The sequence below is a fragment of the Crocodylus siamensis genome, chromosome 3, assembly GCF_052110815.1.
Source record: "Crocodylus siamensis isolate JL-2025a chromosome 3, ASM5211081v1, whole genome shotgun sequence".
NCBI lineage: Eukaryota > Metazoa > Chordata > Crocodylia > Crocodylidae > Crocodylus > Crocodylus siamensis.
The window spans coordinates 27940733-27964943 of NC_143397.1; the positions used below are offsets into that span (position 1 = coordinate 27940733).

General features: G+C 40.2%; 1 protein-coding gene across 1 annotated transcript in view; it reads right to left on the bottom strand.

Moving 5' to 3' along the window:
• Positions 1-24211, bottom strand: part of OXCT1 (3-oxoacid CoA-transferase 1) — a 121704-nt gene that overhangs the window by 36502 nt on the left and 60991 nt on the right. The window contains exons 8-13 of the mRNA XM_090038003.1: positions 22903-23010; positions 17296-17410; positions 16597-16691; positions 15623-15671; positions 10002-10074; positions 9141-9216 (exon numbers count right to left, since the gene is read on the bottom strand). Coding sequence (XP_089894129.1) covers positions 9141-9216; positions 10002-10074; positions 15623-15671; positions 16597-16691; positions 17296-17410; positions 22903-23010 — 516 coding nt within the window. The remainder of the gene's footprint in view (positions 1-9140; positions 9217-10001; positions 10075-15622; positions 15672-16596; positions 16692-17295; positions 17411-22902; positions 23011-24211) is intronic.

Consider the following 24211-nt stretch of genomic DNA (forward strand, 5'->3'; position numbering starts at 1 on the left):
CTCGTAAATGGTTTATCAGCACCTCATGGTCAACTGTATTAAAGGCCACTGTAAGATCAGCAGGGCATAATTTCCCCTGTTGGTCTCAGGGCAAAGATCATTGACTAAGGATCCTCTGCAATAATCCATCCTGTTCCAATAAAGAAAGCAACCGACTGACCTCTCCTGTGGCTGAAGGGGGTACGTAAGAAAGAGACATGAGTTCCTAGAATGGCCGAGTCACCTTCATGCTATGGTGCATCTCCAGACATATTAGTCAGGCCTCCTCCTGCCTACAACTATGCAGAGAACACTACATTTGCATCCTGCCCTGATGTTGTGGGGGCTTGGCACAGAGAAACAATGACTCCCGTTATCACCTCCCTTTCTCTACTCCACATAAAACAACTCATAATTGCTGTCACTTTGTTAAAAACACTGTTGGGTCTTGTGAGGCAAAAGGTGCCTTAAGCACAATTGAAAACTGTCATTGTTACTCACAAAAATGAACAGCTCTTCCTTCTGCTTGTGTGTGTGAACTTGTTTTTATGCAATCCTCACATGATACTTCTCTTCCTGACTGAAGTCTTGCACTAAGTCCCACAGTACAAATTTTAAATTACAGCAGAAGAATATTCAGAGACAGAGTTAGTGTTCTTAGTCATGAGTTTTCATAGTTTAACAGTGTCAATGGGGAAATAGAGCTGTGTATGCCATCCTGGAAAATTTGAACACGTAGAGTTTTATTTACAGAACTCGTACAGTTCTACAAAAAGGCCTTTTAGCCACATCATGCTTAGTGCTTTGTGTGTACGCTTAAAATACTAGTCTGGGAGTGTAAAACAAGGGCAATAGCTTAACTAGCAGTGAGCAACTGGGAGACAAGCCCCAGGCACGGACATAAAGGAGGTGCCAGAGTGGACTTAAAGGGGATGCCATCCTACTGTGCTGCAAAATCAGTGGTTGTTCCTTGCCACTGGTGACAGACTGGCATCACTCAGGGGTTGGGCTGACCCTGCTAGAGGGACAACTAAGGGGTTCATAGCATTGATCTCCCTGTCAGCCTTACATGGCTCAGGAGATGGCATTGCTGTGGGGGAAGGTGTCGGCAAGGCCAGCAGTCAGGGGGGTTATACAACTCCCAGACTGCTGCATCTGCCTTGGTCATTACTGGGGCAGCTGCAGGAAGGGGCCACAAGAGGGTTTGTGCACCCAGAGGGTGCTGCATTAACATACTGGCTGCAGCCTGCACCAACATTTCCCCCACTCCCCCCAGCAGCTACCTAGGGCACAAACCTTACCAGTCAGGCCTCTGAACAAGGGTGCAAAATGATGCATGTTAATTTGCTCTTTCATACTGTTTCTTTACTTTGTGGAACTTCCAAATGGGCATTACTATATCAGGATCAACCCATGTCAGACAGCATATTACTTTCATACTAGCTATGCTGCATGATAATACTCCAAATCTGACCTGCTGGAAGTTTTTATCTATTGACATATAAGCCACAAAAGTTTCATTACAATTACTCTTTCAGAGTCATCAATCTTCGGCTGCAGGGAATTTCAGTCATCAGTTCAATGGTTCATTTGCTGTTACATCCTATCAGTGGCAACACTATTTATGGTATTAATATTAATGAACCCCTGAAAGGGCTTATCCATCACTTATAATCTCCACCGCCCCCCCCTTCTGTTCTTAAAGCATGATATCTAATGGCTTGGGGCTGTTTCAGAAATGCAAAAGCATCATTAGTCAAAGAGTATCAAACTCCTTGCTACTTCTTTTGCAGAAAGGTAATGTAGCTCACTTAAAATTTTACCATGCTTTGTAGAGATGTTTAGAAATGTAGAGAATTAAATGAACTGCAGAAAGGAGTCTATAATCATCTTTAAAGATTACACAGTGGTCTTCAATTTAAAAAAAAAGTCACAATTTATCAACAGCTACCACACTGAGAATTGCCACACTGAAAACTGCAGTACCTCAAATAATGCATGGATATTACTGCTGACAAATGTCAACTTTTAAAATTGAAACCTCTGTATATTTCCATTGTCTAAAAGAACAAGATTTAATGAAGCAAGTCCTACCTCACGAAAATTTCCACAGCTCAGGGAATTGATAACACAGCTGAGAAACTTCCTCTAAGGTGGATTTGCGAATTCAGCCATGACTGACAGTGTAAGGGTCAAATAAGTTGGAACATGTATGCATTGCTGCAGACTCCGATTCATATAAATAGTAATGAGTTAGACTGATCCTCCTGATCCAACAGACGTTAGCTGTTAGATCAGGACGGTGGAGGATTGGCTCCAATTTGGAGCTGATCCAGGGAGACAGGCTGCATCTTTCTCTGCTCCTCTTCTTCCCCCGTCTCTTTCCCTGGTTTTGCCCTGACTTTCGCAGCTCTGTTGCAGTCTCTGGATGGGAGGGAGGAGAAGGCAGGGGAGGTAAGTCATTCTGGGGTTCTCAGCCCCACTGGAACGGGAGCAGGTGGGGGGGCAGGTAGATTGGAGCCCTCCCCCCCCACAAGGTCAGGGTCTCCAATCCACCCACTCGCACCCCATTCCAGTGGAACTAAGAAAACCCCAGAAGGGACCTCCCTCCCCTGCCTTTGCCCCCTTCTATCCAGAGACAGCAGCTGGGGCCAGGCTGCTATTGCAGTCAGAGCAGATGGAAATTAATGAAGTTGTTCCACTGAGCAGCATCTTCATTTGAACCCTCGTACAATGAGGGTTAATTTGCCCCACAAACAGAGGGTTCCGAGCTGTGCTCTTCTGTTTGGGCATAGCTTTAAAGAGCTTTCAAGGGGCCAATAACATGACAAATGTCATTTCTTTCTGAGCCCAGACAATGCATCGTGTGAGGTAAACTGTTCCATTAGTAGTTACTTACCTAACTCTTTAAAATTATGCTTTATTACTAATCTGATCCAAGATCCCAGGATTGTTCGTGTATTTTATCCAGTGACTGTTTCATGATTCACAGTCCTGGGAGCTGGGACCAGAGCCCAAATCTCCTCCCCTCCTCATGTGTCCTCTTTCTGGATCAATGAATTCTGAATTCTTTGTTGCACAGGGGCATAGCTTCATCAGAAGGGATGGAGATAATCACACCCAGTGCAGCCAAAAGCCTGGGGGTAGGGCATTCTACTGGGACATGTAGGTTTGAATCCCCTTAGCAGGGGAAGGAAATGAATTTCTTTCCTGCACCCTGAGTAATTGTTCTAATGTTTAGGTCACTACATAAAATGTCAGCAACAGCAGAAGGACTTCTAGCTCTGTTTTAAAAGGGGAAAAATGAGCCTTGTGTTTCAGTGGCAAATGGAGCCATAGACCTAACTATAAAGGAATCAAGAAGTTTTAATGAAAAGCAGCCGCCGAAAAGCTTGTCTGTGAAGTGGTGCGCTGAGGTCCCCTGGCAACCAGGAGGCTTCAGCTGTGATCTGACAGGCACTGGGGGAGCCACCTGTGACCCAGGTTCACCAAAGGTTTTGTAGAGCTTCTGAAACTAGGGTCTGGGCTGCAGTTTCCTTTTGTATTTTCATTACATACCAGAAAATTGTCATTAGTTTACTTGGCAAACTAAATTGCCCTGCTAGCATGAAAATTCTTTTTGGATACAGGACAGTGAAGATGATACCCCTAGACATGAAAAAGTAACAAGAATATAAACTTTCATGCTTTATGAAATAAGACTATCAATAAGTACTCAATCTAACTAAGGGGGGCAAGCAGGGCACAAGCCCCAGGTGTCCAAATGGCACAAATATAGCAACTGCAGACAGTGGTGACAGTGGTCTAGCCACTATGCCATGGGCTGCTGCTGCCCAAGGCACAGACCTCCCCAAATAAACCTTTGAAATCACTTAAGAAGAAACATCTGAGCAGACAAATATCTCAAGGTCTGTTTTATAATGTGTTTACGATGTCTTGCTGCTCTTCTTACCTCAAAATTCTCCTGGGATTCCCACTTCTATTAAAAATTAGTGAAAAAGGGCTACAATTATTTTAATGTTCCTTTCCACTTGATTTCCTTTATTTTTATGCAATTATTTTTATAATTATGCAAGCAAACACACAACTTGAGCATCAGTATTTGAATGTTATCAAGCTGTTAAGGGACAGAAAAAATAGTTTCACAATGGTACTTATTCAAAACTTGAAGGTTTCAGATTAGTACCTGCCTATGAAGTAAACGATGGCATTACCATCAAACAGAGAAACTAAGGGCTCATAGCATATGAAAATATTACACTAAATGGAAATATAAAGCTAAATGAAAAATAATATAGTAAAATGGTCCTGTGACTGATAGCTTCTCCCAATAAAAATGGATCTATATATATTTCTATATATTTTCATCACAAGTCTTGTGATGAAAATGATATATAACACTCAGTGAAACTGCCTAATAAGGATGATTTATCATTTTATCTACAGCAAAAGTTAGAATAAGACCTAGAAACATTTAAATGCCTACAGTTTGGCTAACCCCATTCAGTCTGGCCCCTGTGGTAACATTTGCTAGTGTATTTCTTTTGATACGTTCATCAGTGTTGGTTATTAAATGTTGCTGCGTAGGTATTTGACTTGGAACACATGGCATTCCGATTAAAAATTACCCTACAGAATGCCAGGTAAGAGCTGTCTGAAAGAGATTTCAAAATGAAATAAACAATGAGAAATCATTACCAAATGGAAGCATTTCCAGTGGGGTTCTACATAGTACTAAGCCTGATACTATATAACAATTTCATATATGATCTGGAAGTAAAGAAATTAACTAGTGATTGCACCTGTTCTCAATTTGTGCTGCAGAAGGGACAGTGCTGTTCATTGCGGGGGGAGGAGCAGCTGTGTAGGAACTAGTGTGCCCCCCCCCCGCCCCAAAGTTCCTTCCCACATGGTACCCACCAGACCTATTGCAGCAGCAGCAGCAGCAGCAGCAGCAGCAGATCAGGGCAGAAGCACAGTATACCCTGGATGGAGTATTATGCTGAATGGCAATGGTGTTACCCGCCATGGCTTGGGCTCCCCAACACTTCAGCTGCTGTGGTACAGACATGGACATTCTCTGGTCCCTGACCCTGGTTTCCAAGGGGCTCTGCCTGGTCCCATGGAAAAAACTTGAACCCCTTTTTGGCAAGCTGCTTCCCCCCACCTTTCTCAACAAAGGGTGAATAGGGTGGCAGCTGAATAGGGTTGCAGCCCTCTTTTCAAAATCCTCAATCTCATGGTCTCCTGGTACCATCACAAAACTAGGACAAGTGACAAATCAAAGAACCTAGAAAAGTTAAAGCAAAACCAAGTAGCCATTTTCTTGAGGGATGAAACTGAAATATAACTGACACCATTCAGAACTGCTTGACAGGGCTTTGCACACTGACAAGATGTTAATTCCTGGTCTTATTGTGATACATATGCCAATAATGAGGGACCATGCAGCTATAAAAACTTGCTCCAACCATAACTATGATTTATTACTGCAGACTGATGTATCCCTCGCCCATAAGTCCTAATGGGTGCCTGTAGATGTGTAGGGATGCTGCTCCAACATGCTGCAATTACAGCACATTGGAGAAGACAATTAATCAAGTCTGCTGGAATGTACTAATTGGCATGCTCCAGCAGCCTCCATGCCTCATGTGTTCAGTGTCCCCGCATTTCAAAATGGTGTCAAATGAGCTTTAAGCTAAAGGACCCCCATCACCATTTTGAAGCATAGGATGCTGAATGCACAAGGAATGCACTGCAGGTGCCTGAATTAGAACAGTTCTTGGCACTCCCCACCGTCACTGCATGTGTAAAGATGCAATGTATCTCCACAATTTCTGGAACTCTTGCAGGCTTCAGTATGGTTACTCTGAGCCATGATCTCTAACTCTAGTTCATGTTGCTATCATTTCCATCTACTATACTTCAAATATAAATGCTGTTCAAACCCAATTAGACCTTTTGTTCTTTAAACTCAGATTTTTTTTAAAGTTTTGAAACCTTCAGCTGACCTCTCACAAAACAAGGAATACCATATTTCCCCAAATCCAAGGTCACCTCAAATTTAAGATGACCCCCCGCCCCCAGTAATTAGATTCTATACATATGAAAACTATTCATTTCCTATAACCCTCCATGCATAGAATACAATTATTAGAGAGTCATCTTAAATTCATGGCCCCCACTATTGCAGTGATGAAAGCAGCAGTAGTAGCAGGGGAGCAAGAGGCATGATTCCCACCATTTTGCTCCCCAACTCATGCCCCACCACTTGCCCTGCTCAGCATCTAGCTCCTCAACACCTATCTCATTTTGCATTATGTAATGAAGAGTCCCAACAGCTGCAAATCAGAGAAAATTATGTCTTCTGACAGAACAGTGCTTTGTCAATGCTAAGTAAAAATTAAAATGGTTTGGAAACTTATATAAATGAAAAGATATCCTACTCAATCCATCTATAGGAGTACAGTCATAAGCGTTTACCCACACCACGCATCTGGTAACAGGCTTAGGTTTAAAAAGGGAATGTGAACTCTTTAAGACATAAGTATAGCAAATATATCACCCAAGCTCAAATATTTTACCAACCTTGGTTTTAGCCCCTCAACTCTTTGATCCTTTTTTATATAAAGATATTTGGTAACTAATTATTAACTTCATCTTAGTTCAAATTAAGAACCATACTGGGCTAAAAATATAATTTGATTTTTTTTCCATTACTCATAGCTTTATTCTCCTTTCCACAAGGAATTAATATTACTGTTGCTGTTAAAACAGAAACAGAACTGTTGCTGCTGCTGACTGGTTTTTCATATCTGAGGCAAATAAAAATACAACTTGTTCCAAACTTGGCTTAGGAGAAATTTCTTAAAGATTCTAGGGCTATTTGGGGTCTTAAGAAAGACAAAGGTAATCTGAAATAAACATTACAGTTTATGCATGACAGGGATTAGCCTGAAAACACATGTAATGCTCACAAATCCATCTGCCAGGGCAGAAAAAGTGGAGTGACACATGTGGCTGAAGTGTGCACCACTAAAAACTGAAGCCTGGCCAGCCAGAGCCATGCACCCAGATCACCGCTGCTGTTGGCCCAGAAAGCCCCCAGGACTGCAGGTAAGGCTGTTGGGGCCAGCCCAAGTGCTGGCCCAGCCTCCCCTACTCCACCCAGGGCAACTTGCCATACACCAAAGCAAGCGTGCAGGGACATGCCCAGGGACAATTTGTTCCCAGGGAAATGCACATTTCCACTCAAGAGGACGTGCCAATAGTGTCTCCCCCATATTAGGTTCAAGTATGAAGCCATGAAAAATAAATAAATAAATAAACCCTCCCAACCACAGTGAAACATCCTAAGTTATAAAAGTGGAGTATATATTCTAATTTTGCTTTTTATAACAATAAAGCAACTTGTCTTAGAAGCCTTTCTAATTATCAGTCTGGTACCCTTGGAAATAGGCAAAAATTCAAGTTTTTCTTCTGTGAAGAAGCATTTTAGCTGCAAAAAGCTGTGCTTCTTACCAACCAACATGAAATTCAAGAATAAATGTTTGTGACTAACTCACTGTATAGGAAATCAAAACTGGCATTGTGCCTATTCGAGGGGTTTTATCAGAGAAGTATTAAACCATCTAACTGAAATGCAGTGTTTTGTAATATCTATGTTCAACCAAAACTGGCAACCTTCATGTATGGTGACAAACTTTTTTAAGACCCTCAGACTCCTTTCCCCTCCTTACTTTCTTAAGTTCTAAATCTGCAACATCTTGGATGCTTACCAGAAAAGTATGTTTTTTGGCTGACTGCTGTAGGCTCATATTCTTCAGCTTCAGCCTGTACTATCATCTTTCTTTAGACATCCTTTCCTCCTTTGCAGTATTGGTGCTACACTGAGAGCTCATGAAAAAGTATGTACCCAATTTCTAAACCGGGTCTAACTGTTACAAATGCCAAGACATCCATGTTCATCAAAAGAATCACTAAGCCCCATTAACCCCCAAGATGACCTTGACTGTGACTTACAGTTTTGTGTTCAAAACATGCAAAGTTTGTGGTACCACTTGGTTTTGCTGTAAGCTTTTCATACGTCTAGGGGTTTTAAATGTCTAATGGAGGTTCTGAGAGATGAGGCAAGTGGTAAAGACTCATCAAAAGCAGCTCTTCTCATTGGAAAAAAACAGAGGAAGGAATAAATGTTGCCAAGTCTCTAGATTTTATTACTAATTGAACAACTGTTGATGCTCTTTCCAAGCACCAGCTCCTGCAGTCAGGTGATTGAATCCCAGCTGTCACCAGAATAAGTCTGCCCTTTGGGGTAGAAGAGAAAAAGCTTGAAAACCTCAAATCCCAGAAGGAAATATAAAAGACTAATATTTATTATTTCAAAAAGCTCATTGTTTTGGGACACTTTTGGGAGGTCTCACTCATAATTTTTTTTAAATACTTGGCAATAGCGAAGAAAAACAGCCTTGCCTTTAAACCACATGCATTTTGTCTTAATGTGTCTGGTTTAGATTAGAGTGTCTACCTAAAGAATTTTCTTGTGTTTTATTTCTTGCTTCTGATTTTAAAAAATAGTGCACGCAGCACAACACACAAGGATAGATCCAATTCCAACCCACAGGGCATCTAAATGAGCTATGGTGCCAGCATATCATGCTGCTCTATTCTTGCCAAGTCCCTGCAAAATGTTAGCACACCTCTTTTTGCAACACTCCGTTATCTTAGTCTTAAGGTTAAATCACAAAAGCTGTGGGCAAGAGAATAACCTATTCATCTTTCACCTTACCTGGTTTTCAGGGACTCAAACAGGATGGAATAAGATCTAGCCCTTGGCATCACTAGGAAATCTAGATTTTTTTAAAACAGAAATGGTGTGGTTGGTGCAATGAGTCGCCTATCAAAAGTTTCCACCGCTCCCTAAATCTTCAGTTTTAACAAACATTAAAAAAAAGGTGAGGCAGAGGCACTGCTAATTGTTGTTTTTCAAGAATCTTTTATCACTTGCCTCTTCACCTGTCCCTCTCTCCACTATCTATTTAGAAACTGCACTGATTCTATAAAATGTTCAGAAACACAGTACTATAAAAAAAAATTGAAAAATACATTTATCTTGTTCTGAATACAAGCCCTTTCTTTCAGGGGTTCAAATATCTACTTACAGGAATCATCCAGTTGGCTAGATCACCATACTTGGAAACTTGCATTGCTCCAAGCATTGTCAAATCAATATGGCCTCTGGTGAAAGAATAAAGTCCGTAATTAGAATACACCATCAAATAGCCCACAAATCCACAAGACTTTTTTCACATATAGATTTTTCACAATATATAGATCCAACATGTTTTAAACGGTGATGGAGAGCAGAGGCAATGGAGGCTCTGCCTGTTCTATATGTACTTATTGTTTTCTTAAGACAAAGCATCAATACAGGCTTCTTTGTCTGTCTACTGAGCCTTGGAAACGTTATTTTGGTCTGGCTTTGGTTAATTGCATGCAGGGTAAATCAGCTCTGAACTCATATTTTTAAGTGCACTCCTTCACTTATTTGCATGCACTGATTATCTTTTCAGAGCCATTATGGTTTAGTGTTTGTTCGTACCAAACCTCTTCCCCGAAAAAACAAACAAAAACAGGTGCAGATGCTGCATTTCCATCAGGGAGGTAGAATGAGGACTACAAGCTAAGTAAAGAGTACAGAGTATGTGGGTTCATATTAGATGCTTGGAAAATGGCAAAAAAGTAGTTGCTAAAAGCACACATAGTTACAAATGTGTTATATACAGCTAGGTAACGTTAGACGCAAACAGCATTAGGGCATCTATTAGTTACAGTAAATTGAATATTTCAATTTCCAGTACCCATACCTAATCCTTCTGTAAATTATTACTGAGCAAATCCATGATAGTTTTCCGTACTGTTAACTGCTAATCATATCTCAAAGTAATACTAATGAGTTTAGTTAGTGACTCAGCTTATTCTGTTCAACAGTCTAACAGATTAATGCTTTGGTGGTTACATACCCTCTAATCATTGCAAATGATTCATCACTAGAGAAATAGGAGGCACCTGGAAGAACAGTCACAGTCTCTTTACCTGTAGGGGGGAAGAGGAAAATTAAGTTATTACATTTACAGAAGTATCACCGCGTGATTTACCCAATAGGAAAGGGTCTAGACTACGTCAAACTCCTTCAGATTCTGGCAATATTTTATTAGCGCTATACTTTTTGGAATTTGGGGGGGGAGAGGGAGGTTACACTGTAAAACTAGCTGTGAGACAGAATTAGATTGACAGCTATACACAAAACCAAGCAGGATGAATTATTAGGTAGCATAAGAAGCAGCAGATGCCACTGTATAAACTGGAATAGGCAGTACTATGCAAATCATAGAAGGGTGCCACCTACAGATATCGTCCCTGAGGTTTGATGTTAAGCTTATTATAAACCTCACTAGACTTTTGTAGACAAACTGAGGGATGATTTGCCTGACAGAAAAAGAAAAATGTCTGATAAAACAGAAGAGATTAAAAATAAAGATGATCTTGAGTAGCGAAATCATGCATGGAAAATTACTTCTTAATGGCTGAGGTAAGGATTTCTTAGTACAATATCTTTTATTGGACAAATAGCTTAGTTCAGAATAGTGTTAGAGAAGCTTTCAAATGCAAGACATTTTTCATCAGGTCTGAGCAGTAAAAGCCAGCACAGCATAGTAAGAAATAGTTGTAGGAGTGGGCAGGGATATGAGACAAATCGCCAGAGGTAACAGAAAAACAATTAGTAGAGAAAAGAAGCTAATTAATGAAAGATCAGGGCCTATCAAAAAGGCAAGAGAATCATTCTCACCTTCCATGTGTGGAAATAATTCAGAAATCAGGTAGGTAATAATGTGCTGTGACACCGTTATCAGTGTTAAGTCCTTAGTTTTTAGTGTCCAGCCAGTTCATGAATTTTTGTTCCCAAGTTCACCCTAAAAAATCCTTGCCTTTTCAGCTACATCACTCTAACACTACCTTTTTAATGGGTGACAGAACTGGTCCTCTCCATTCCCTCCAAGATGCCTGAGCTATATTATCATAGGATCATAGAAAATTAAGGATGGAAGGGACCTCGGGAAGTCATCTTCGGTCAGAGCACACAAAGCCTTATACAGCACTCAAGATGGAAGGGGGGAAGGAATATTGAATATTAGATGGAAGGGATGAAGGATCTAACTCTAGGCCTATCCCAAAACTGCCTTCCTCACTCCTAGCACAACCTCTATCCAGGCAGAACACTGCAGATATTTTTGCTTTGCTGAGGCAGTGCCTGGTGGCATGCCTGAAACAAAAGGCTATTATTATGGGTAGAATGATGGAGTTAGGTGAGAGAAGCTAAGCGGGAGATATCAGATAGGTCTATGGGAAAGGAAAAAGCTGAGATTAAGTGTTGAAAAGCCTAGGGAAGCCATGGGGAAGAATATGTTGGGGTTTACCAACAACTGAAGGGAACGAAGATTGAAATAATTCAGAAAAAATAAATTGAAAGAGAAGACAGAGAAAGATGACAGCCAACGAGAAACAAACCATGCTATAGAAGGAAAGCAAAAGCCAGAGGAAAAGAAAGGAAGGATGGAAAGAGAAGGAAGACTTAAGGCAAAGGAGAGATGTTGTGCTGTTTCCATTATTTGAGTTTATTTCACTGTAACATTTCGCAAATAATATTAGACTTTGTGCAAACCAAATAGAAAAGTAAAGCTAAAATCAGTGGTCCAAATCAGGCACTTGAAGTACAGTCTGAACTGTCTTCCCTTGTCAGACACACACAGAAGCACTGAGAGAGACACCACCCTGTAAACAGCAACATAGACAATAAAAAGACTTTATATGACGTAAGAATTTTGGAAAGTGAACAGTTTGTGGTTAGAAAAAAAACATGTAAAATCAAGGCTTAATGTACATAAGGGTGTAGTAAGTTTATATAAGAGAGAAATATTTGGTATTTAAGAAATCAGAGGAATGGACCCTAACTCTGATACCCATATTGCAAAATTTAGACAAAATCAATGTTAAAAAAAATTCTGGGCTTGATTCTGTGCAAGTCAATAAGAGTTTTCTCAATGACTTGAGCTGGAGTCAGTTTAAACTCTGTATTTTTGACATTCAGAGTTTATAACTCTATATCATTTAAATGAAATGTTGAAACACCTATATCTTAAATTTGAAAGTACTTTGGACGCTTTCTAGTCAGTGGTACTTTGCTACTTTTGAACAATTTACCCAGAATAATTTAGGGCTAGATCCAACAAAGGAGTAAGGTGCCAAAAACAAGAATTAGGCAGAACTGAAGCACCTAAATTCAGAACGGTCATCCTAGAAGATGTCTACATCCATGAGACACGTCCCTCACTGACAATAATGGCCCCTAGGTACCTAGTGTTCTGCTTCTGCATGTGTCCAGCACTATCCCAGCCTGAGCAGTTCATCACACATTTCCTTTCTAAGCCTGATTAAGCAGAGGAACATCTAAACCCATTGAGTACCCTGATCTGGTTGTTTTTTTTCCTCAGAGCATGCCTAACATGCACTGCTTGAGGAGGCCCACCACAGTATGCAATTATGGCTACTCTCTTTTAAAATGTGGTTGGAGGTAAAGAGGGTTGGTAGCAATGCCCACATTTCATAGAAGAGCCTCAGGTGATTAGAGAACTCCCTCAGGATATGAGAGACCTGGGTTCAAGGTCCTCATTACACTAATGGGGTCCAACACCCACATTTACCATCTTCTATCAGGCTATAGGCTATCCTCATTGAGGACACACGCCACCCCTCCTGTTAAAGGTATTCAGCAAGGAATTCAAGATTTATTGGGACACAGCAAAAAGCAAAAGGGAGAATGACTGTCTTAATGGTCAAGGCACACAGATGAGAAGGGAGACCCCTGGGATACAACTCCTGCAGTTGCTGGAACAGTCTCTTGGAGTATGGATCATAATCTAGGACTCCTCCTTCCCAGGTGAATAACTACTAGGCTTCAGAGTCAGCATCCCATTTGTGCTCCCTTCTCTCCAAGTGATTACATTCCCCACATACAGGATTCTGGATTCTATTTAAGGTTCCAGGTGCCTAACTGTAAGGTGCCACTATGCCTAATTTTTAAGCATCCAAGTCCCTTACTGGAGTTGAGCCTCAGTCACAGATTTATTTTATGATGTATTTCATGCTGATTTAAAATGTCTCTGCAGCATTCACCTTATAACTAAATAAAACCGTCTTGGAAAAGAGGGGAAAGAAATGCATTGAAATGGACAGAACTGCCCTACTAGATCATATCTGAAAACCATCTAATCCTAAATCTTTTATCTGACAGTGACTGGAATCACAATGCTTCTTCAAACAAAGGTGAAGGAATCCCATAATAGTTAAATCTGAGTTACTTTGTTAATCCCTGTGAATCACATTCTGATATCTAGTTGGTAGTGTGACATTTAATACATCTTGCAAAATTTTTGTTACTATTTAATGTAAGTCTGGATACTATTGATACCCGCATAAATGCTTAAACCTTTTATATCTTGTCAAGGTCTTATCTTTCTTTTTACATCCAGGCATTACAGTCGCATGTTGGTTATCAACGAACACTTCAAATACCAGATGATCATTATCAATTTAGGATTTTTTTTCCAACCTAATCAATATGTATTATTGTTGTTTTGATGAACTATTTTTACTCCTGCACTTATAAAACCAAACAAGCATAAATTAATGGAAAGCATTGTCTTGAGCACAAAGAAGCAACAAACAAGGTGCATCTACATGTAAAATTAATTTGAAGCAATAAACTCTGAAGCATGAGACACAGCAAAAACCACTCTCAGGATGAGAGTCTACCTGTGCACCTGTGACAGCATGAGGGTGCTCAAAGTATGAAGCCATGTTGCTACGTGGCAGGCAGGATCTGGCCCACTGCAGGCTCAGCTGACTGGGTGCAATTTATGATTATGGTCAGCATCTACACACGTTTAATTACAGATAATTACTTCGCTGTAAGATAGCACTGCCCCAGACAGTATTATCTTATGGCAGCATTAATCAGTTTACTGCAGCCTTACAGCATCGCATGTATAGATGATAACATTTTACTCCTCAGCTAATTAGTCTACTCGCAGTTAAGTGCATGTGTAGTTGCAGCCTCTTTGAAGTAAAAGCTACAGCAAACAACTAAACAGATCTCTTAGCAATGCACTGCAAATTAAACAGGTTGTAGACCACCTGGATATGAGTGATCCAGGTTCTACTGCACATAATAATGTAGGCAGGTAGGTAAGTACCATCAGCACCACCAAAAGTGTTAGTAAGTTTTTGAAAGAAAGTAGTAATGACTTTTGCTTTGTGCTATGTTCACTGGTGTCTGCATGCATTAGGCGTTGTCTGAAGGCAGCTCCCAAGAATGAGGCATGGAAGTCTAGTTTTTGAATCCCACAATATTCAATAGCAGGTGGAAGACAGACACTGACATAGACAGATCCACTAAGACAGTAGCACCTCTGGGTTTGTACAGTGACAGAAATTTAGGCACGCAGGCTGACAGATGTGGAACCCTCCCCCCCCACACTCCCAGAAAACAAACAAAAAACCCCAGCACTTTACCAGAAGAGGAATTGTGTCAGTACTACCCAGCACCACAGCATCTCTATAGCTTGCGTGCTTCAGTGGGGCTTTTTAAATCAGCCCATTCAATCAACTAGTACATAAAAATGCCCAAAAGCCCCGCTGAAGCACGTGAACTATACAGATACTGGGCAAGCCAGGTCAAACTGACATGATTCCTCTTCTGGGCGTGCACTGTGCTTGGCAGGCACTGAAAGTAAAGCACTATTAGGTTTTTTTTTCCCCCACATCTGTAAGCAACCATAAATGCTTTGTGAATCTGGCCTTTTACTCCAACACTGCACATGATGCATTTTAGCGATAGCCTATTGGTGAAACCTTAGTGTTCAAATATCCTGTGAAGTTTATTGCAAAGATGTCATTGTTCAAGACTGGTAGGGGAAAAATGATAGCCCATACATAATGATAAACAAAAGCAATTAATTAATCCAGGTAACAAATATTCTCACAAGTCAATGAGAAGTCACTGGAGTGTACTATTAAATTAGAGAGTTGTTTGGTCATCACTGCTTTATCTAATTTGGCTATTATTCAGTATTTACCTGTACTAGCTAGCATGATTCACCATAGAAGATATCTCTATTGCTATGAAAAAAAAATCCAAAATATTAGGTGGTAGTGCAAGTGCAGTATTGGGATGTGCTAGTGGAAACCTGTTGACATACTGCCAGTATGCTGCAGGGTCTGTGCTAGTTAATCTCAATGCAAGACTAATGCCTGTATTATCTGCTGGCTTTTGAGATAGCTCAGAAGACCCTTAGCTTCTGCAAGGCTCATGGTTCCTTCAGTTGCCAGAACCAGCTGCTAAACAGCACAAACACCCAGTTTCTCTTGCTAATACAGCAGTAGTCACTAAAATATATATTGGTACTAAACAAAGCAAATGGCATTTGATTTACAAGTAACATACTCTGTGCTTAGACACTGAGATATTTTAAGTCAATCATTTATAAGCATCTTCTGAAAATTTAGTTAGTTAACACGATTTTACCTGCATTAATCAGGTCAGGATCTACCTCATGTTCTAAAGGATAAGGACCCTAGGAATAAAACACAAATATCAGTAATACATAAAACTGCCTCTGAGGCTAAGCCCTTTATTCTTTATCAATTCTAGTGTTGTGACTTATTAGGGCCCTGCAATACATTCAAATTAAAGCTGGACAGAAATCAGCTATAGAGTTGTTACACACTTTCAAGCACTAAGTTTATAGCTGGCTCTTTTTAAAGATGGATGTCATTTTTATGGTATGATAATTACTTTGTACCTATGACTGGTCTACATTTATTGTGCAATTTACCAGTTATTATGTGATAATTACTTTGCATGGGGGGGCAGTCTAAATTTAGTGCATGGTTAACCAGTTAATTCCATAATACATGCAATGTGTAGCAGGAGTTTCAGTCATATCAGTCATTTCAATTTTTCTCTTCCTTGTCGACCACTTATTGCATATGCACACTGAAATTTACAGTGGTCAGTGTAATAAGACTATATAGTAGACATGTGAGTAAAGGCTTTCATGATGAATAAAGGATCATACATCATTTTCCTTGAACCTAAATTTTTAAAGCTATATCTAGACCTGGTTTAATATAGCATTATAGTTTGAAAATTGGAATTTAAATTTTATTTAAAATTTATAATACCCGCCACTTAAAATCTATTTATAGATCTTTATGCAAAAAACTACTAAGCATTTAGGCCTGATGTACCACAGACCTTCATTTAAGTATATGTTTAATTTTAAGCACAGAAGTGGACCTTGCAACCTCAATGGGACAACTTACATAATTCTTATGTAAATGCGTAGTTTTCTGAAGCACAATGCTGGCACCATGCAATATGGAAACCCGTTGAGTTCAATTTGTAATACGTGTAACCAGTTTAGAGAAAATAAAGCCAATAATAAACCCTTTTAAGCATTGCAGTAAATCATCACCGGTACTTTTCTACATTCTTACCAAACCCAGGACTCCATTTTCACTCTGCAGGTGAACAGTTATATCTGGACTGATGAAGTTGCTGGCCAACAAAGGAATTCCTATGCCCAGATTAGCTGAAGCGAGTTGGTTAAGGTACAAGGAGAAACAGAATTACCGTAGAGAGATACATTAACAAAATTACATTTGTGTTTCCCTCTGCAAACTGTTTTGTTTTTCAAACACATGCTTCAAAAGTTGACTAAATGATTTTATAATTTGGACTGCCTAACTGCCTTCAGTCAGGTACCATACAACACTTGATGGTGGTTCAAATTATGAAGTCATTCAGTCAACTTTTAAGTCCAATTTGTAATATGTGTAACCATCTTAGAGAAAAATAAAGCCAATAATAAACCCATTTAAGCATAACAGTTAATCATCACTCACTCAAGCAAGTTCCATTTCAAACATATGGATCTTAACTTTTCTGAGAAACACTGATTAATTATTTGACTTCTCATTATTATGCTAGGTAAAGGAGGGAAAAGGCACCAGGTAACACAGAACTTAATACTATGTCTATTTCAACAGGCTGTTAATTAAAGTGACAGAACCACAGGTGTTGCAGAGGACAAATAATGGAGGTGGCAATTAATTTTTGCTAAGAGTAACAGATGCAACTGTCATTTCATCATAGAAAATGTTAGTTCTTTAACCTAAAACATAGTTGAAGGATACCATACATGCCATCCTCAAACTCTAAGGCAGCTCGCCTGATGATCCTCTCTCTTACGTTATCTCCTCCCTTCTTTTGTTTGCTCTTTGTATCTTCAGGCTTTCGAGTTGATAATCTCTACAAAATAAGAAATTATCATTAGAAAGCTATGGTATCAAGACACTTTGTCATAAAACTCTGGCTTGTGACTTCAATGACAGATCTGACCCAAGAATAAAGGGATCAACCACACCTCTTGCACAAAATGACATTTTCTTCCATCAGTCCAGTTCCCACCTAATCCAATATGAACTCTTATAGTGAGTCTCTCTCTACTTTATTAATTCTAAAAGGATATATGAAGGAGGCTATGCGAGAGAATGCATCAGGCTCAGAATACCAGTGCTGAATTCCAACATCATAATAATCCTGGTTTTCTGTGGACAGATGTATCAGCTTAACTTCCATTGGAGCTCAGCAACTATAGCTTCATTTTCACTTAGGTGCATAAATATACCAGTAGATCTAAGTGTTTAATTTTGGAAAATAAATTTAAAAAAATATTGTTCTAAGGAACAACTTCTCTATGTTCATTCACTTGTTACTCTGGACTTCCATGGATTGGACAGAATTGCCAAGTGACTTCACATACAAACTGAAGGTTTGTAGACCCAGATCTAGGTTTTCACAGTTTTGTGCATCTCTAAACTATTTTTTTGCTTAAACTTGTCTCAGAATGTGTGTGTGCTGGGATGCATGTGTGTAAATCAGGTGATTTCTAGGACACACACACACACACACGGCTTTGAAACTGCCAGCACATCTCCAAGACAGGTCTGGGCAAAAGAATGTGTTTAGGGCACACATGATGATGAAATCCTGGTCCAACTGAATGGGCCACAGATTGCAAACCTTAGGATGCCTAGTAGGACCAGAATAAAAACATACTGGTTAGGTAGAGATTGCAGAGGATGCTAGGAGTCCATTCCTTCAAGACCCAGGAGGTCTCCTACTCAGAGTGGTCTCTCTAAAGTCCATCCTTGAACTCTAGTGTGGAGGAAAAGTTGGATCAGCAGGAAATGAGCCTTGACTGCGTCTCAATAAGATGACACAGTTACTTCCAGAGATAAGACTCAACATTTTTGTTAAGCCTCCTGTAACGAGCAAATTGAGTTATGCTCAGGCTCTTAGCATAACTTTAGGCCTTCCCAGAACTAAGCAATTAAATTGTACAGAGAGCCTTATAAGGCATCAGGAAAAATGAATGCTGTGATTGGTACAGTGGGCTAACCAGGTACAGTAGTTTCCCTAGAAGGAAAGAAAACCAAAATGAAATAGGATTGGAGTACTTTATCTAAAAAGATGAGGTAAGAAACTTGAGGACTGGACAGTTTGAGATGAGAAAATTACAAAAGTAGTGGACAAACGAAGAGACAGTGTGTGTGTTTGTGTTGCCACCCTGGGGAGACAGGAGCTGCCTTGGAATTCTTGCTTTGAGTAACAAGGAATCCAGAAACTAACATCCCACACACCCAGCAGAGGATCTGAGGCCGGTACCACTGAAGGTCGCTGTTGTAACGTTTAAGGAACGGCTTGCCAGGTCATATTGTAAGGATAATTATCTTGTAATAAGCCTAGGAGTTACTAATAAAGTTCACTTGATACCAGATCGGACAAGGAGTTGTCTCAATCCTTGGGGGTCTCTGGCAACACCTCCCATACTCTTTTTACCAGGGTGGGAGTAATAGATGGTTCTTATCCCCCAATTGTGCGCTGTATGTGGTAATGATTTCAATGACTGAAGACTTACTTAGTGCTACTGATGTTCAACTACCAAGAGATCTCTGTACTCCATAGCTGGATATTTTGGTTTTGTGGAATCACCTTGTAATTTGGCATGGATATGGCCCCAAAGAGATTGCTGGCCATAAGAACTTAATTTCTTGTAAATGAGACCATGCATACCAAAAGTAAGAGAGCCCATCTTGAAATCCAGTTCCAAAAGGTTAGTAAATGTTCTTTTGCACATTTGATGTATTACATTTCTTTACTCAGCCTGAAAAAGGGTCCCTCTTAGAAGCCAGAAACTTCCAACCAATGCATTTAATTTAGGGTTCAAAAATATGTCTATATGGCCAATATATATCACACCACACTAGCTTCACACATGCTATTTTCCAAACTGGAAAAAGTATAGTTGCTAGCATGGCACTGCCAATGCATCACAAATGTAGCCATCTTAGGAACTTCCACTTTAGGAACAGGCAAGCACTGAGTAGACATGGACCATAACAGCACAACAACAGCATGTGAGAACATTTACAGAGAATTCTTTCTTGGTGAAAAAATGATCTTGTAAAAGTAAAAAAAGGGCACTCTTGTTGAGGAATGGAAAAGTACTGAAAGGAGTGTTTTACTGCGTTGAGTCAGGATGAGGGAGATGGCCGAGCGAGAATAACACCACGGCCTTTGGATAAGCTTATCAGTAGACCGCATGAAAAAACTCGCTTAGCTCAGCCAGACACTGAGACGAGTTGCTGTCAGACTGCCAAGAGCCTGGTGTGGGGGTGGGGGGGGGGGGGGGTGTCGACCTGTATGCGATTTATCAGTGTATAAAGCAGCCTGTGTTTTGCTCTCGTTCAACATCAGCCACCTCTTGCTGATCTCCCGTGGCCATGTAAAATAAAGCGCTTCTGTTAGCCAAACAGTGATCCTGTCTAAATTTCTACAACACTCTTACTAGAGGGACCAGATCAGTGAACTAGGCAGGAGCAAATGATGACAATAATAGAAAGTACAGCAAGTTGCTTTGTATTTCTTCTTCTCCTCCCCTCTTCCAACCAACACCTTCTATGCATTGCCACTTCTCTAAAATACAGACAAGAACATACCTTTTTTGCTGACACTAACTAAAGTTTGTATATATGGAAAACCTCTTCAAACAGTCCACTGGAAACCGCAATATGCCTGATCCAATTTACATTCAAAATGTAATACACAGCACCTAGGTACTAGCTTTATAGTCTCCGCGTAAGAGTAAATAAATTGTCAATGTTACTGTTATATTTCTATTCAATTAAATGTATAATTTGAGGTTACAAAACTCACTGGACCAAATTCATCCATATTCCAACTCGGTCATAAAAAACGGTACAGAAAATGTGCAGTGGTATGACATAAAACCCCTTGTTGATCCCAGATTGGACTCCCCCCCCCATCCAATCAGAAAAGAAACCCAAATAGCATTTGTGGAGAAGCCTCTCTCAGACACCAAACGAACATGACAATGATATTTAGTGAAACCAAAATGAAGGCCTTTAACCAAACAAACTGGATTCTAACTGGATGTAATAGCCCATGATGTAAAAGGAGGGAAAGGAGTATTAACTGATATCCAACCCAGATTGCCTAAAGAATAAAAATAAATTTATCATATTTCAATCCAGTCAGGTGCCCCCCATAATGCAGTAAGTTTCTGCATGGTGAACTTGTTGATGGGAGGTGGGGGAGAGGAAAGTGGGGAGGATAAGGTGAGCTTTCACTTGCTTAAGGCGCACAATGAGAACGTAAAAAAAGTTCTTATGCTTTTCTGGGACTTTGGCACTGTGATGATGACAAAGTTTAATTTGCCATAGAACACTGTTAGGAAGACTACTGTTTACATCAACTTCTTCCCTTTTTTGTCTTTAAAAACTTTTTCCTTCTCCCTATTCTCCACATCACCAACATACTGTTTTGGTTATACTTCATTTCCGTGGGTATTCCTGGCTCCACAGAAGTATTTTGGGTATATCTGAGCAAAATGAAAGAAAGGGCCTTGTTGCACATTAAATCTAGGTGGTCTTAGGAACTCTTAACCCCTGGATTGTCCACATATTAACATCTGAAACTAGTTTAAGCATACCTTAGGCAACTTTAAATTACACCACTATGAGGCAAGTTCCTCTCTGATGCATATTACCCAGCTCATGTTCCATTAATGTGAGGTCATTCACCACAGATAAGCTGCTCCAGAATCCCAGAATGCAGTGTCCCTTCCCCCAATTCCTGTTTTGTGTGGACAAATGTTCCACCCTCAAAACTATACTTCCCAGGGGATGGTTCTGGCACCAAGCCAGTCAAAGAAAGTTTTTGGCTTTAAGGTGCAACTGCTCCAAACTCAAGCTAGCACTAACATTAAGCAGCTCAAATTACAATGTGTAGCAAGGCCCAAACTGGAATTTCCACCTATATTTCAAGAGAGTTATCAAATCACATACACAAACACAGGAAGCCAGGAGACAATTCCTTCCAGGTACACTATTAATAGAGTGATGATACAGCTGTTTTCTTGAGATAATAATTTAAAGTGTTATCAACTTACTTAAGTTAAAAGTTGTAATATTAATATTGTTATTTCTTTAATACAGAGGTTGTGAAGTGGAGGTACATGTAAAGAGGCTAAAGGGTGTGCGCAGGCAGCCGGGGACTGAGTACTGCCACTCAACACCCTCCCAGCAGCAGGAACGGGGGGGGGGGGAGCAGCCGCCATCCACTACCTGACGCTGCCACATGCAAGCTCCCCCATGCTCCACATCTGTCTGGCCCAACCCCGCCACCCTCCCCATCCAGCTGCTGCCACCCCCATGCTCCACCAGAAGTATACCCAGAAGTGGTACACTCCTTTAAAAAAGGCTGAAAACCCCTGCTTTAATAGATACTGACAGCACCTGCTCTACAGGGGAATGTCCATAAATAAAAGTACCGTATTTCATGGTGTATGGCATGGGATGGGGTCACACCAGCTGAGCACTGAGCCAGAACTTGCTTGTGGTAAGCAGCACTGGCAAGCTTGCAGGGGACAGGACTGGGCTCGGCTTTCAGCTGGCACGGCCTCATCCCCCCATCCACTGCCAGTGGCGCCGGGCTCACAGGGGATGGGGCTGCACCAGCTGAGCACTGGTCCTGATCCTGTCCATTACAAGCAGTGCTGCAGAGTGCCAAGCCCAGTGCTGCCCCCTGTGGGAGGTGCCAGACTTGACATTTGGTAATGCTACTAGCAGCAGACAGAGGCAGACATTTTTGAAGTGGCACGGTGTATAACTCAGGTTTGATTTTTAAGACACCAAAATTGGGCTTCAAAACCTGACTTATACGCTGTAAAATATGGTACCTGACTTTACAACAAGGGTCTCTATGAATACAGGGACAAATTTTATCTCTCTGCCCTCAACTGGGGAACTTTTAAGATATGTACTGTTAGAGAAGCTCTCACCTGGTATAAAGCTGGTACAGTAACTACTGTTCCAACTATTCCCCCCATTGCCCATGGAGAGGTTACACTGAGGCAAGGCAAGAAATAATACAAAAGGTTCAGGGCAGAGCTCCAATACTTTCACCTGGTGCGAGTCCTTCAAGGACCATAGATGTTTGCCTTGGAACTGGAACTAGAGCTTCTTAAACCTGAGATCAGGAATCCACAGTTTGTCCTCCTTTCTTCCTATCTCTTCTGTCCTTAGTGGAACTTGGCATTGAATCAGTTTCATAGCATTTTATCATGGATATAATTGAATGGCTAAGAAGAGATTTTATGATGTATAAAAGACAGGCAAAGTTCACACATACTGTGACCAAGAAGTTGAATTACTTACTTCAATTCTCTTTTCAAATCCATCTCCCTTTATGAGGCGGTCAACATAGATCTTGGGGATATGAATGTCTTCTGGGGCAAATGATCCTATATCAACAATTTCTTCCACCTGCAAAGAAAAAAAGGAAAACCAAATATAGCCTGATAAGCCACTGAAAGAGACTTATGACAGATCAGCAGTGAAAATTCCAGATACTTTGCATACAGCAGACTGAATCTCCCAAGAAAAGGCAGAGTGCCAAAATAATAAAAATAGCCCAAAAAATGGCGGCTAAATTTCCCTGGTGCATAGGGCAGGCACCAGGATTTTTCCAGGCAAAAGTCATTTCCACATATATTACAATGAGTTATATTTCTAATTATCCAATTCACACAGCCATATCAAATAAATGTAACCCGTAGACTAACAATGGTTTTGTGCATACTATGTAATAAGCATCCAAATGAAAGGAAGTATAATTTTTGGTGGCAAAAATCAGTATGCAGCTGCTTTAGACATATAGAGGCAACTTTGAGATCAGTTTAAATCTTCACTACAGTTCAAGGAAATACAATTTTAAGACCTATTAGATCAGTTGGTAAAATAAATATGCACAAAAATTACCTCTCTTTGCATACACTATATTTTATGGGATTTGTTAGGCGAGCAAATGCTCAGTGCAGCTACACAAAGCCTAGACACTGATTTTCCTTACAGTTAATGTTTGCAATTAGTCACAATATGTGCATGATGCTTTCAGTACTTGTATGTAGGCAAACACTATTATGTCAAACAATGCAATGTACCTAAAACAATGTTTTTTAATTCATACTCAAAAGGAAATGAAACCATATCAGAGCTAGTTTAAAGCACAGGTTAGCAAATCAGCATTAATCACAGCATAAATATAGCTAAACAAGCACAAGCTGTAAACGAGAAAGAGCTATGGAGTAAGACACACTGATGGAGTTATGCCATTTAACCTAAACATGTGACTAATACAGTAATCTGAGAGCACTGTCATCGCAAATTAAACAATATTAAAGTAGTCTAAACTCAGGTCATCACGCATAATTCTCAGACGGAAACAAACTTATGTGCTGTTTCTACTGCCATTGTAAAATCTCATGAATAATAAATGGCAAATGGCATCTGTCATACAACATTTACCTTAATGTCCTCTATAGCATGACAATAATTAAACAACCTGACAATAAATAAAAGCAAAACCAAAAGAGAAATTGAAAGGTTTGTGATTATAAAGAGGACATTCTCAGACGACCTCTAAAACAGTTAAAGAACTGAGGAAAAAACAACAGAAGGATGCTTT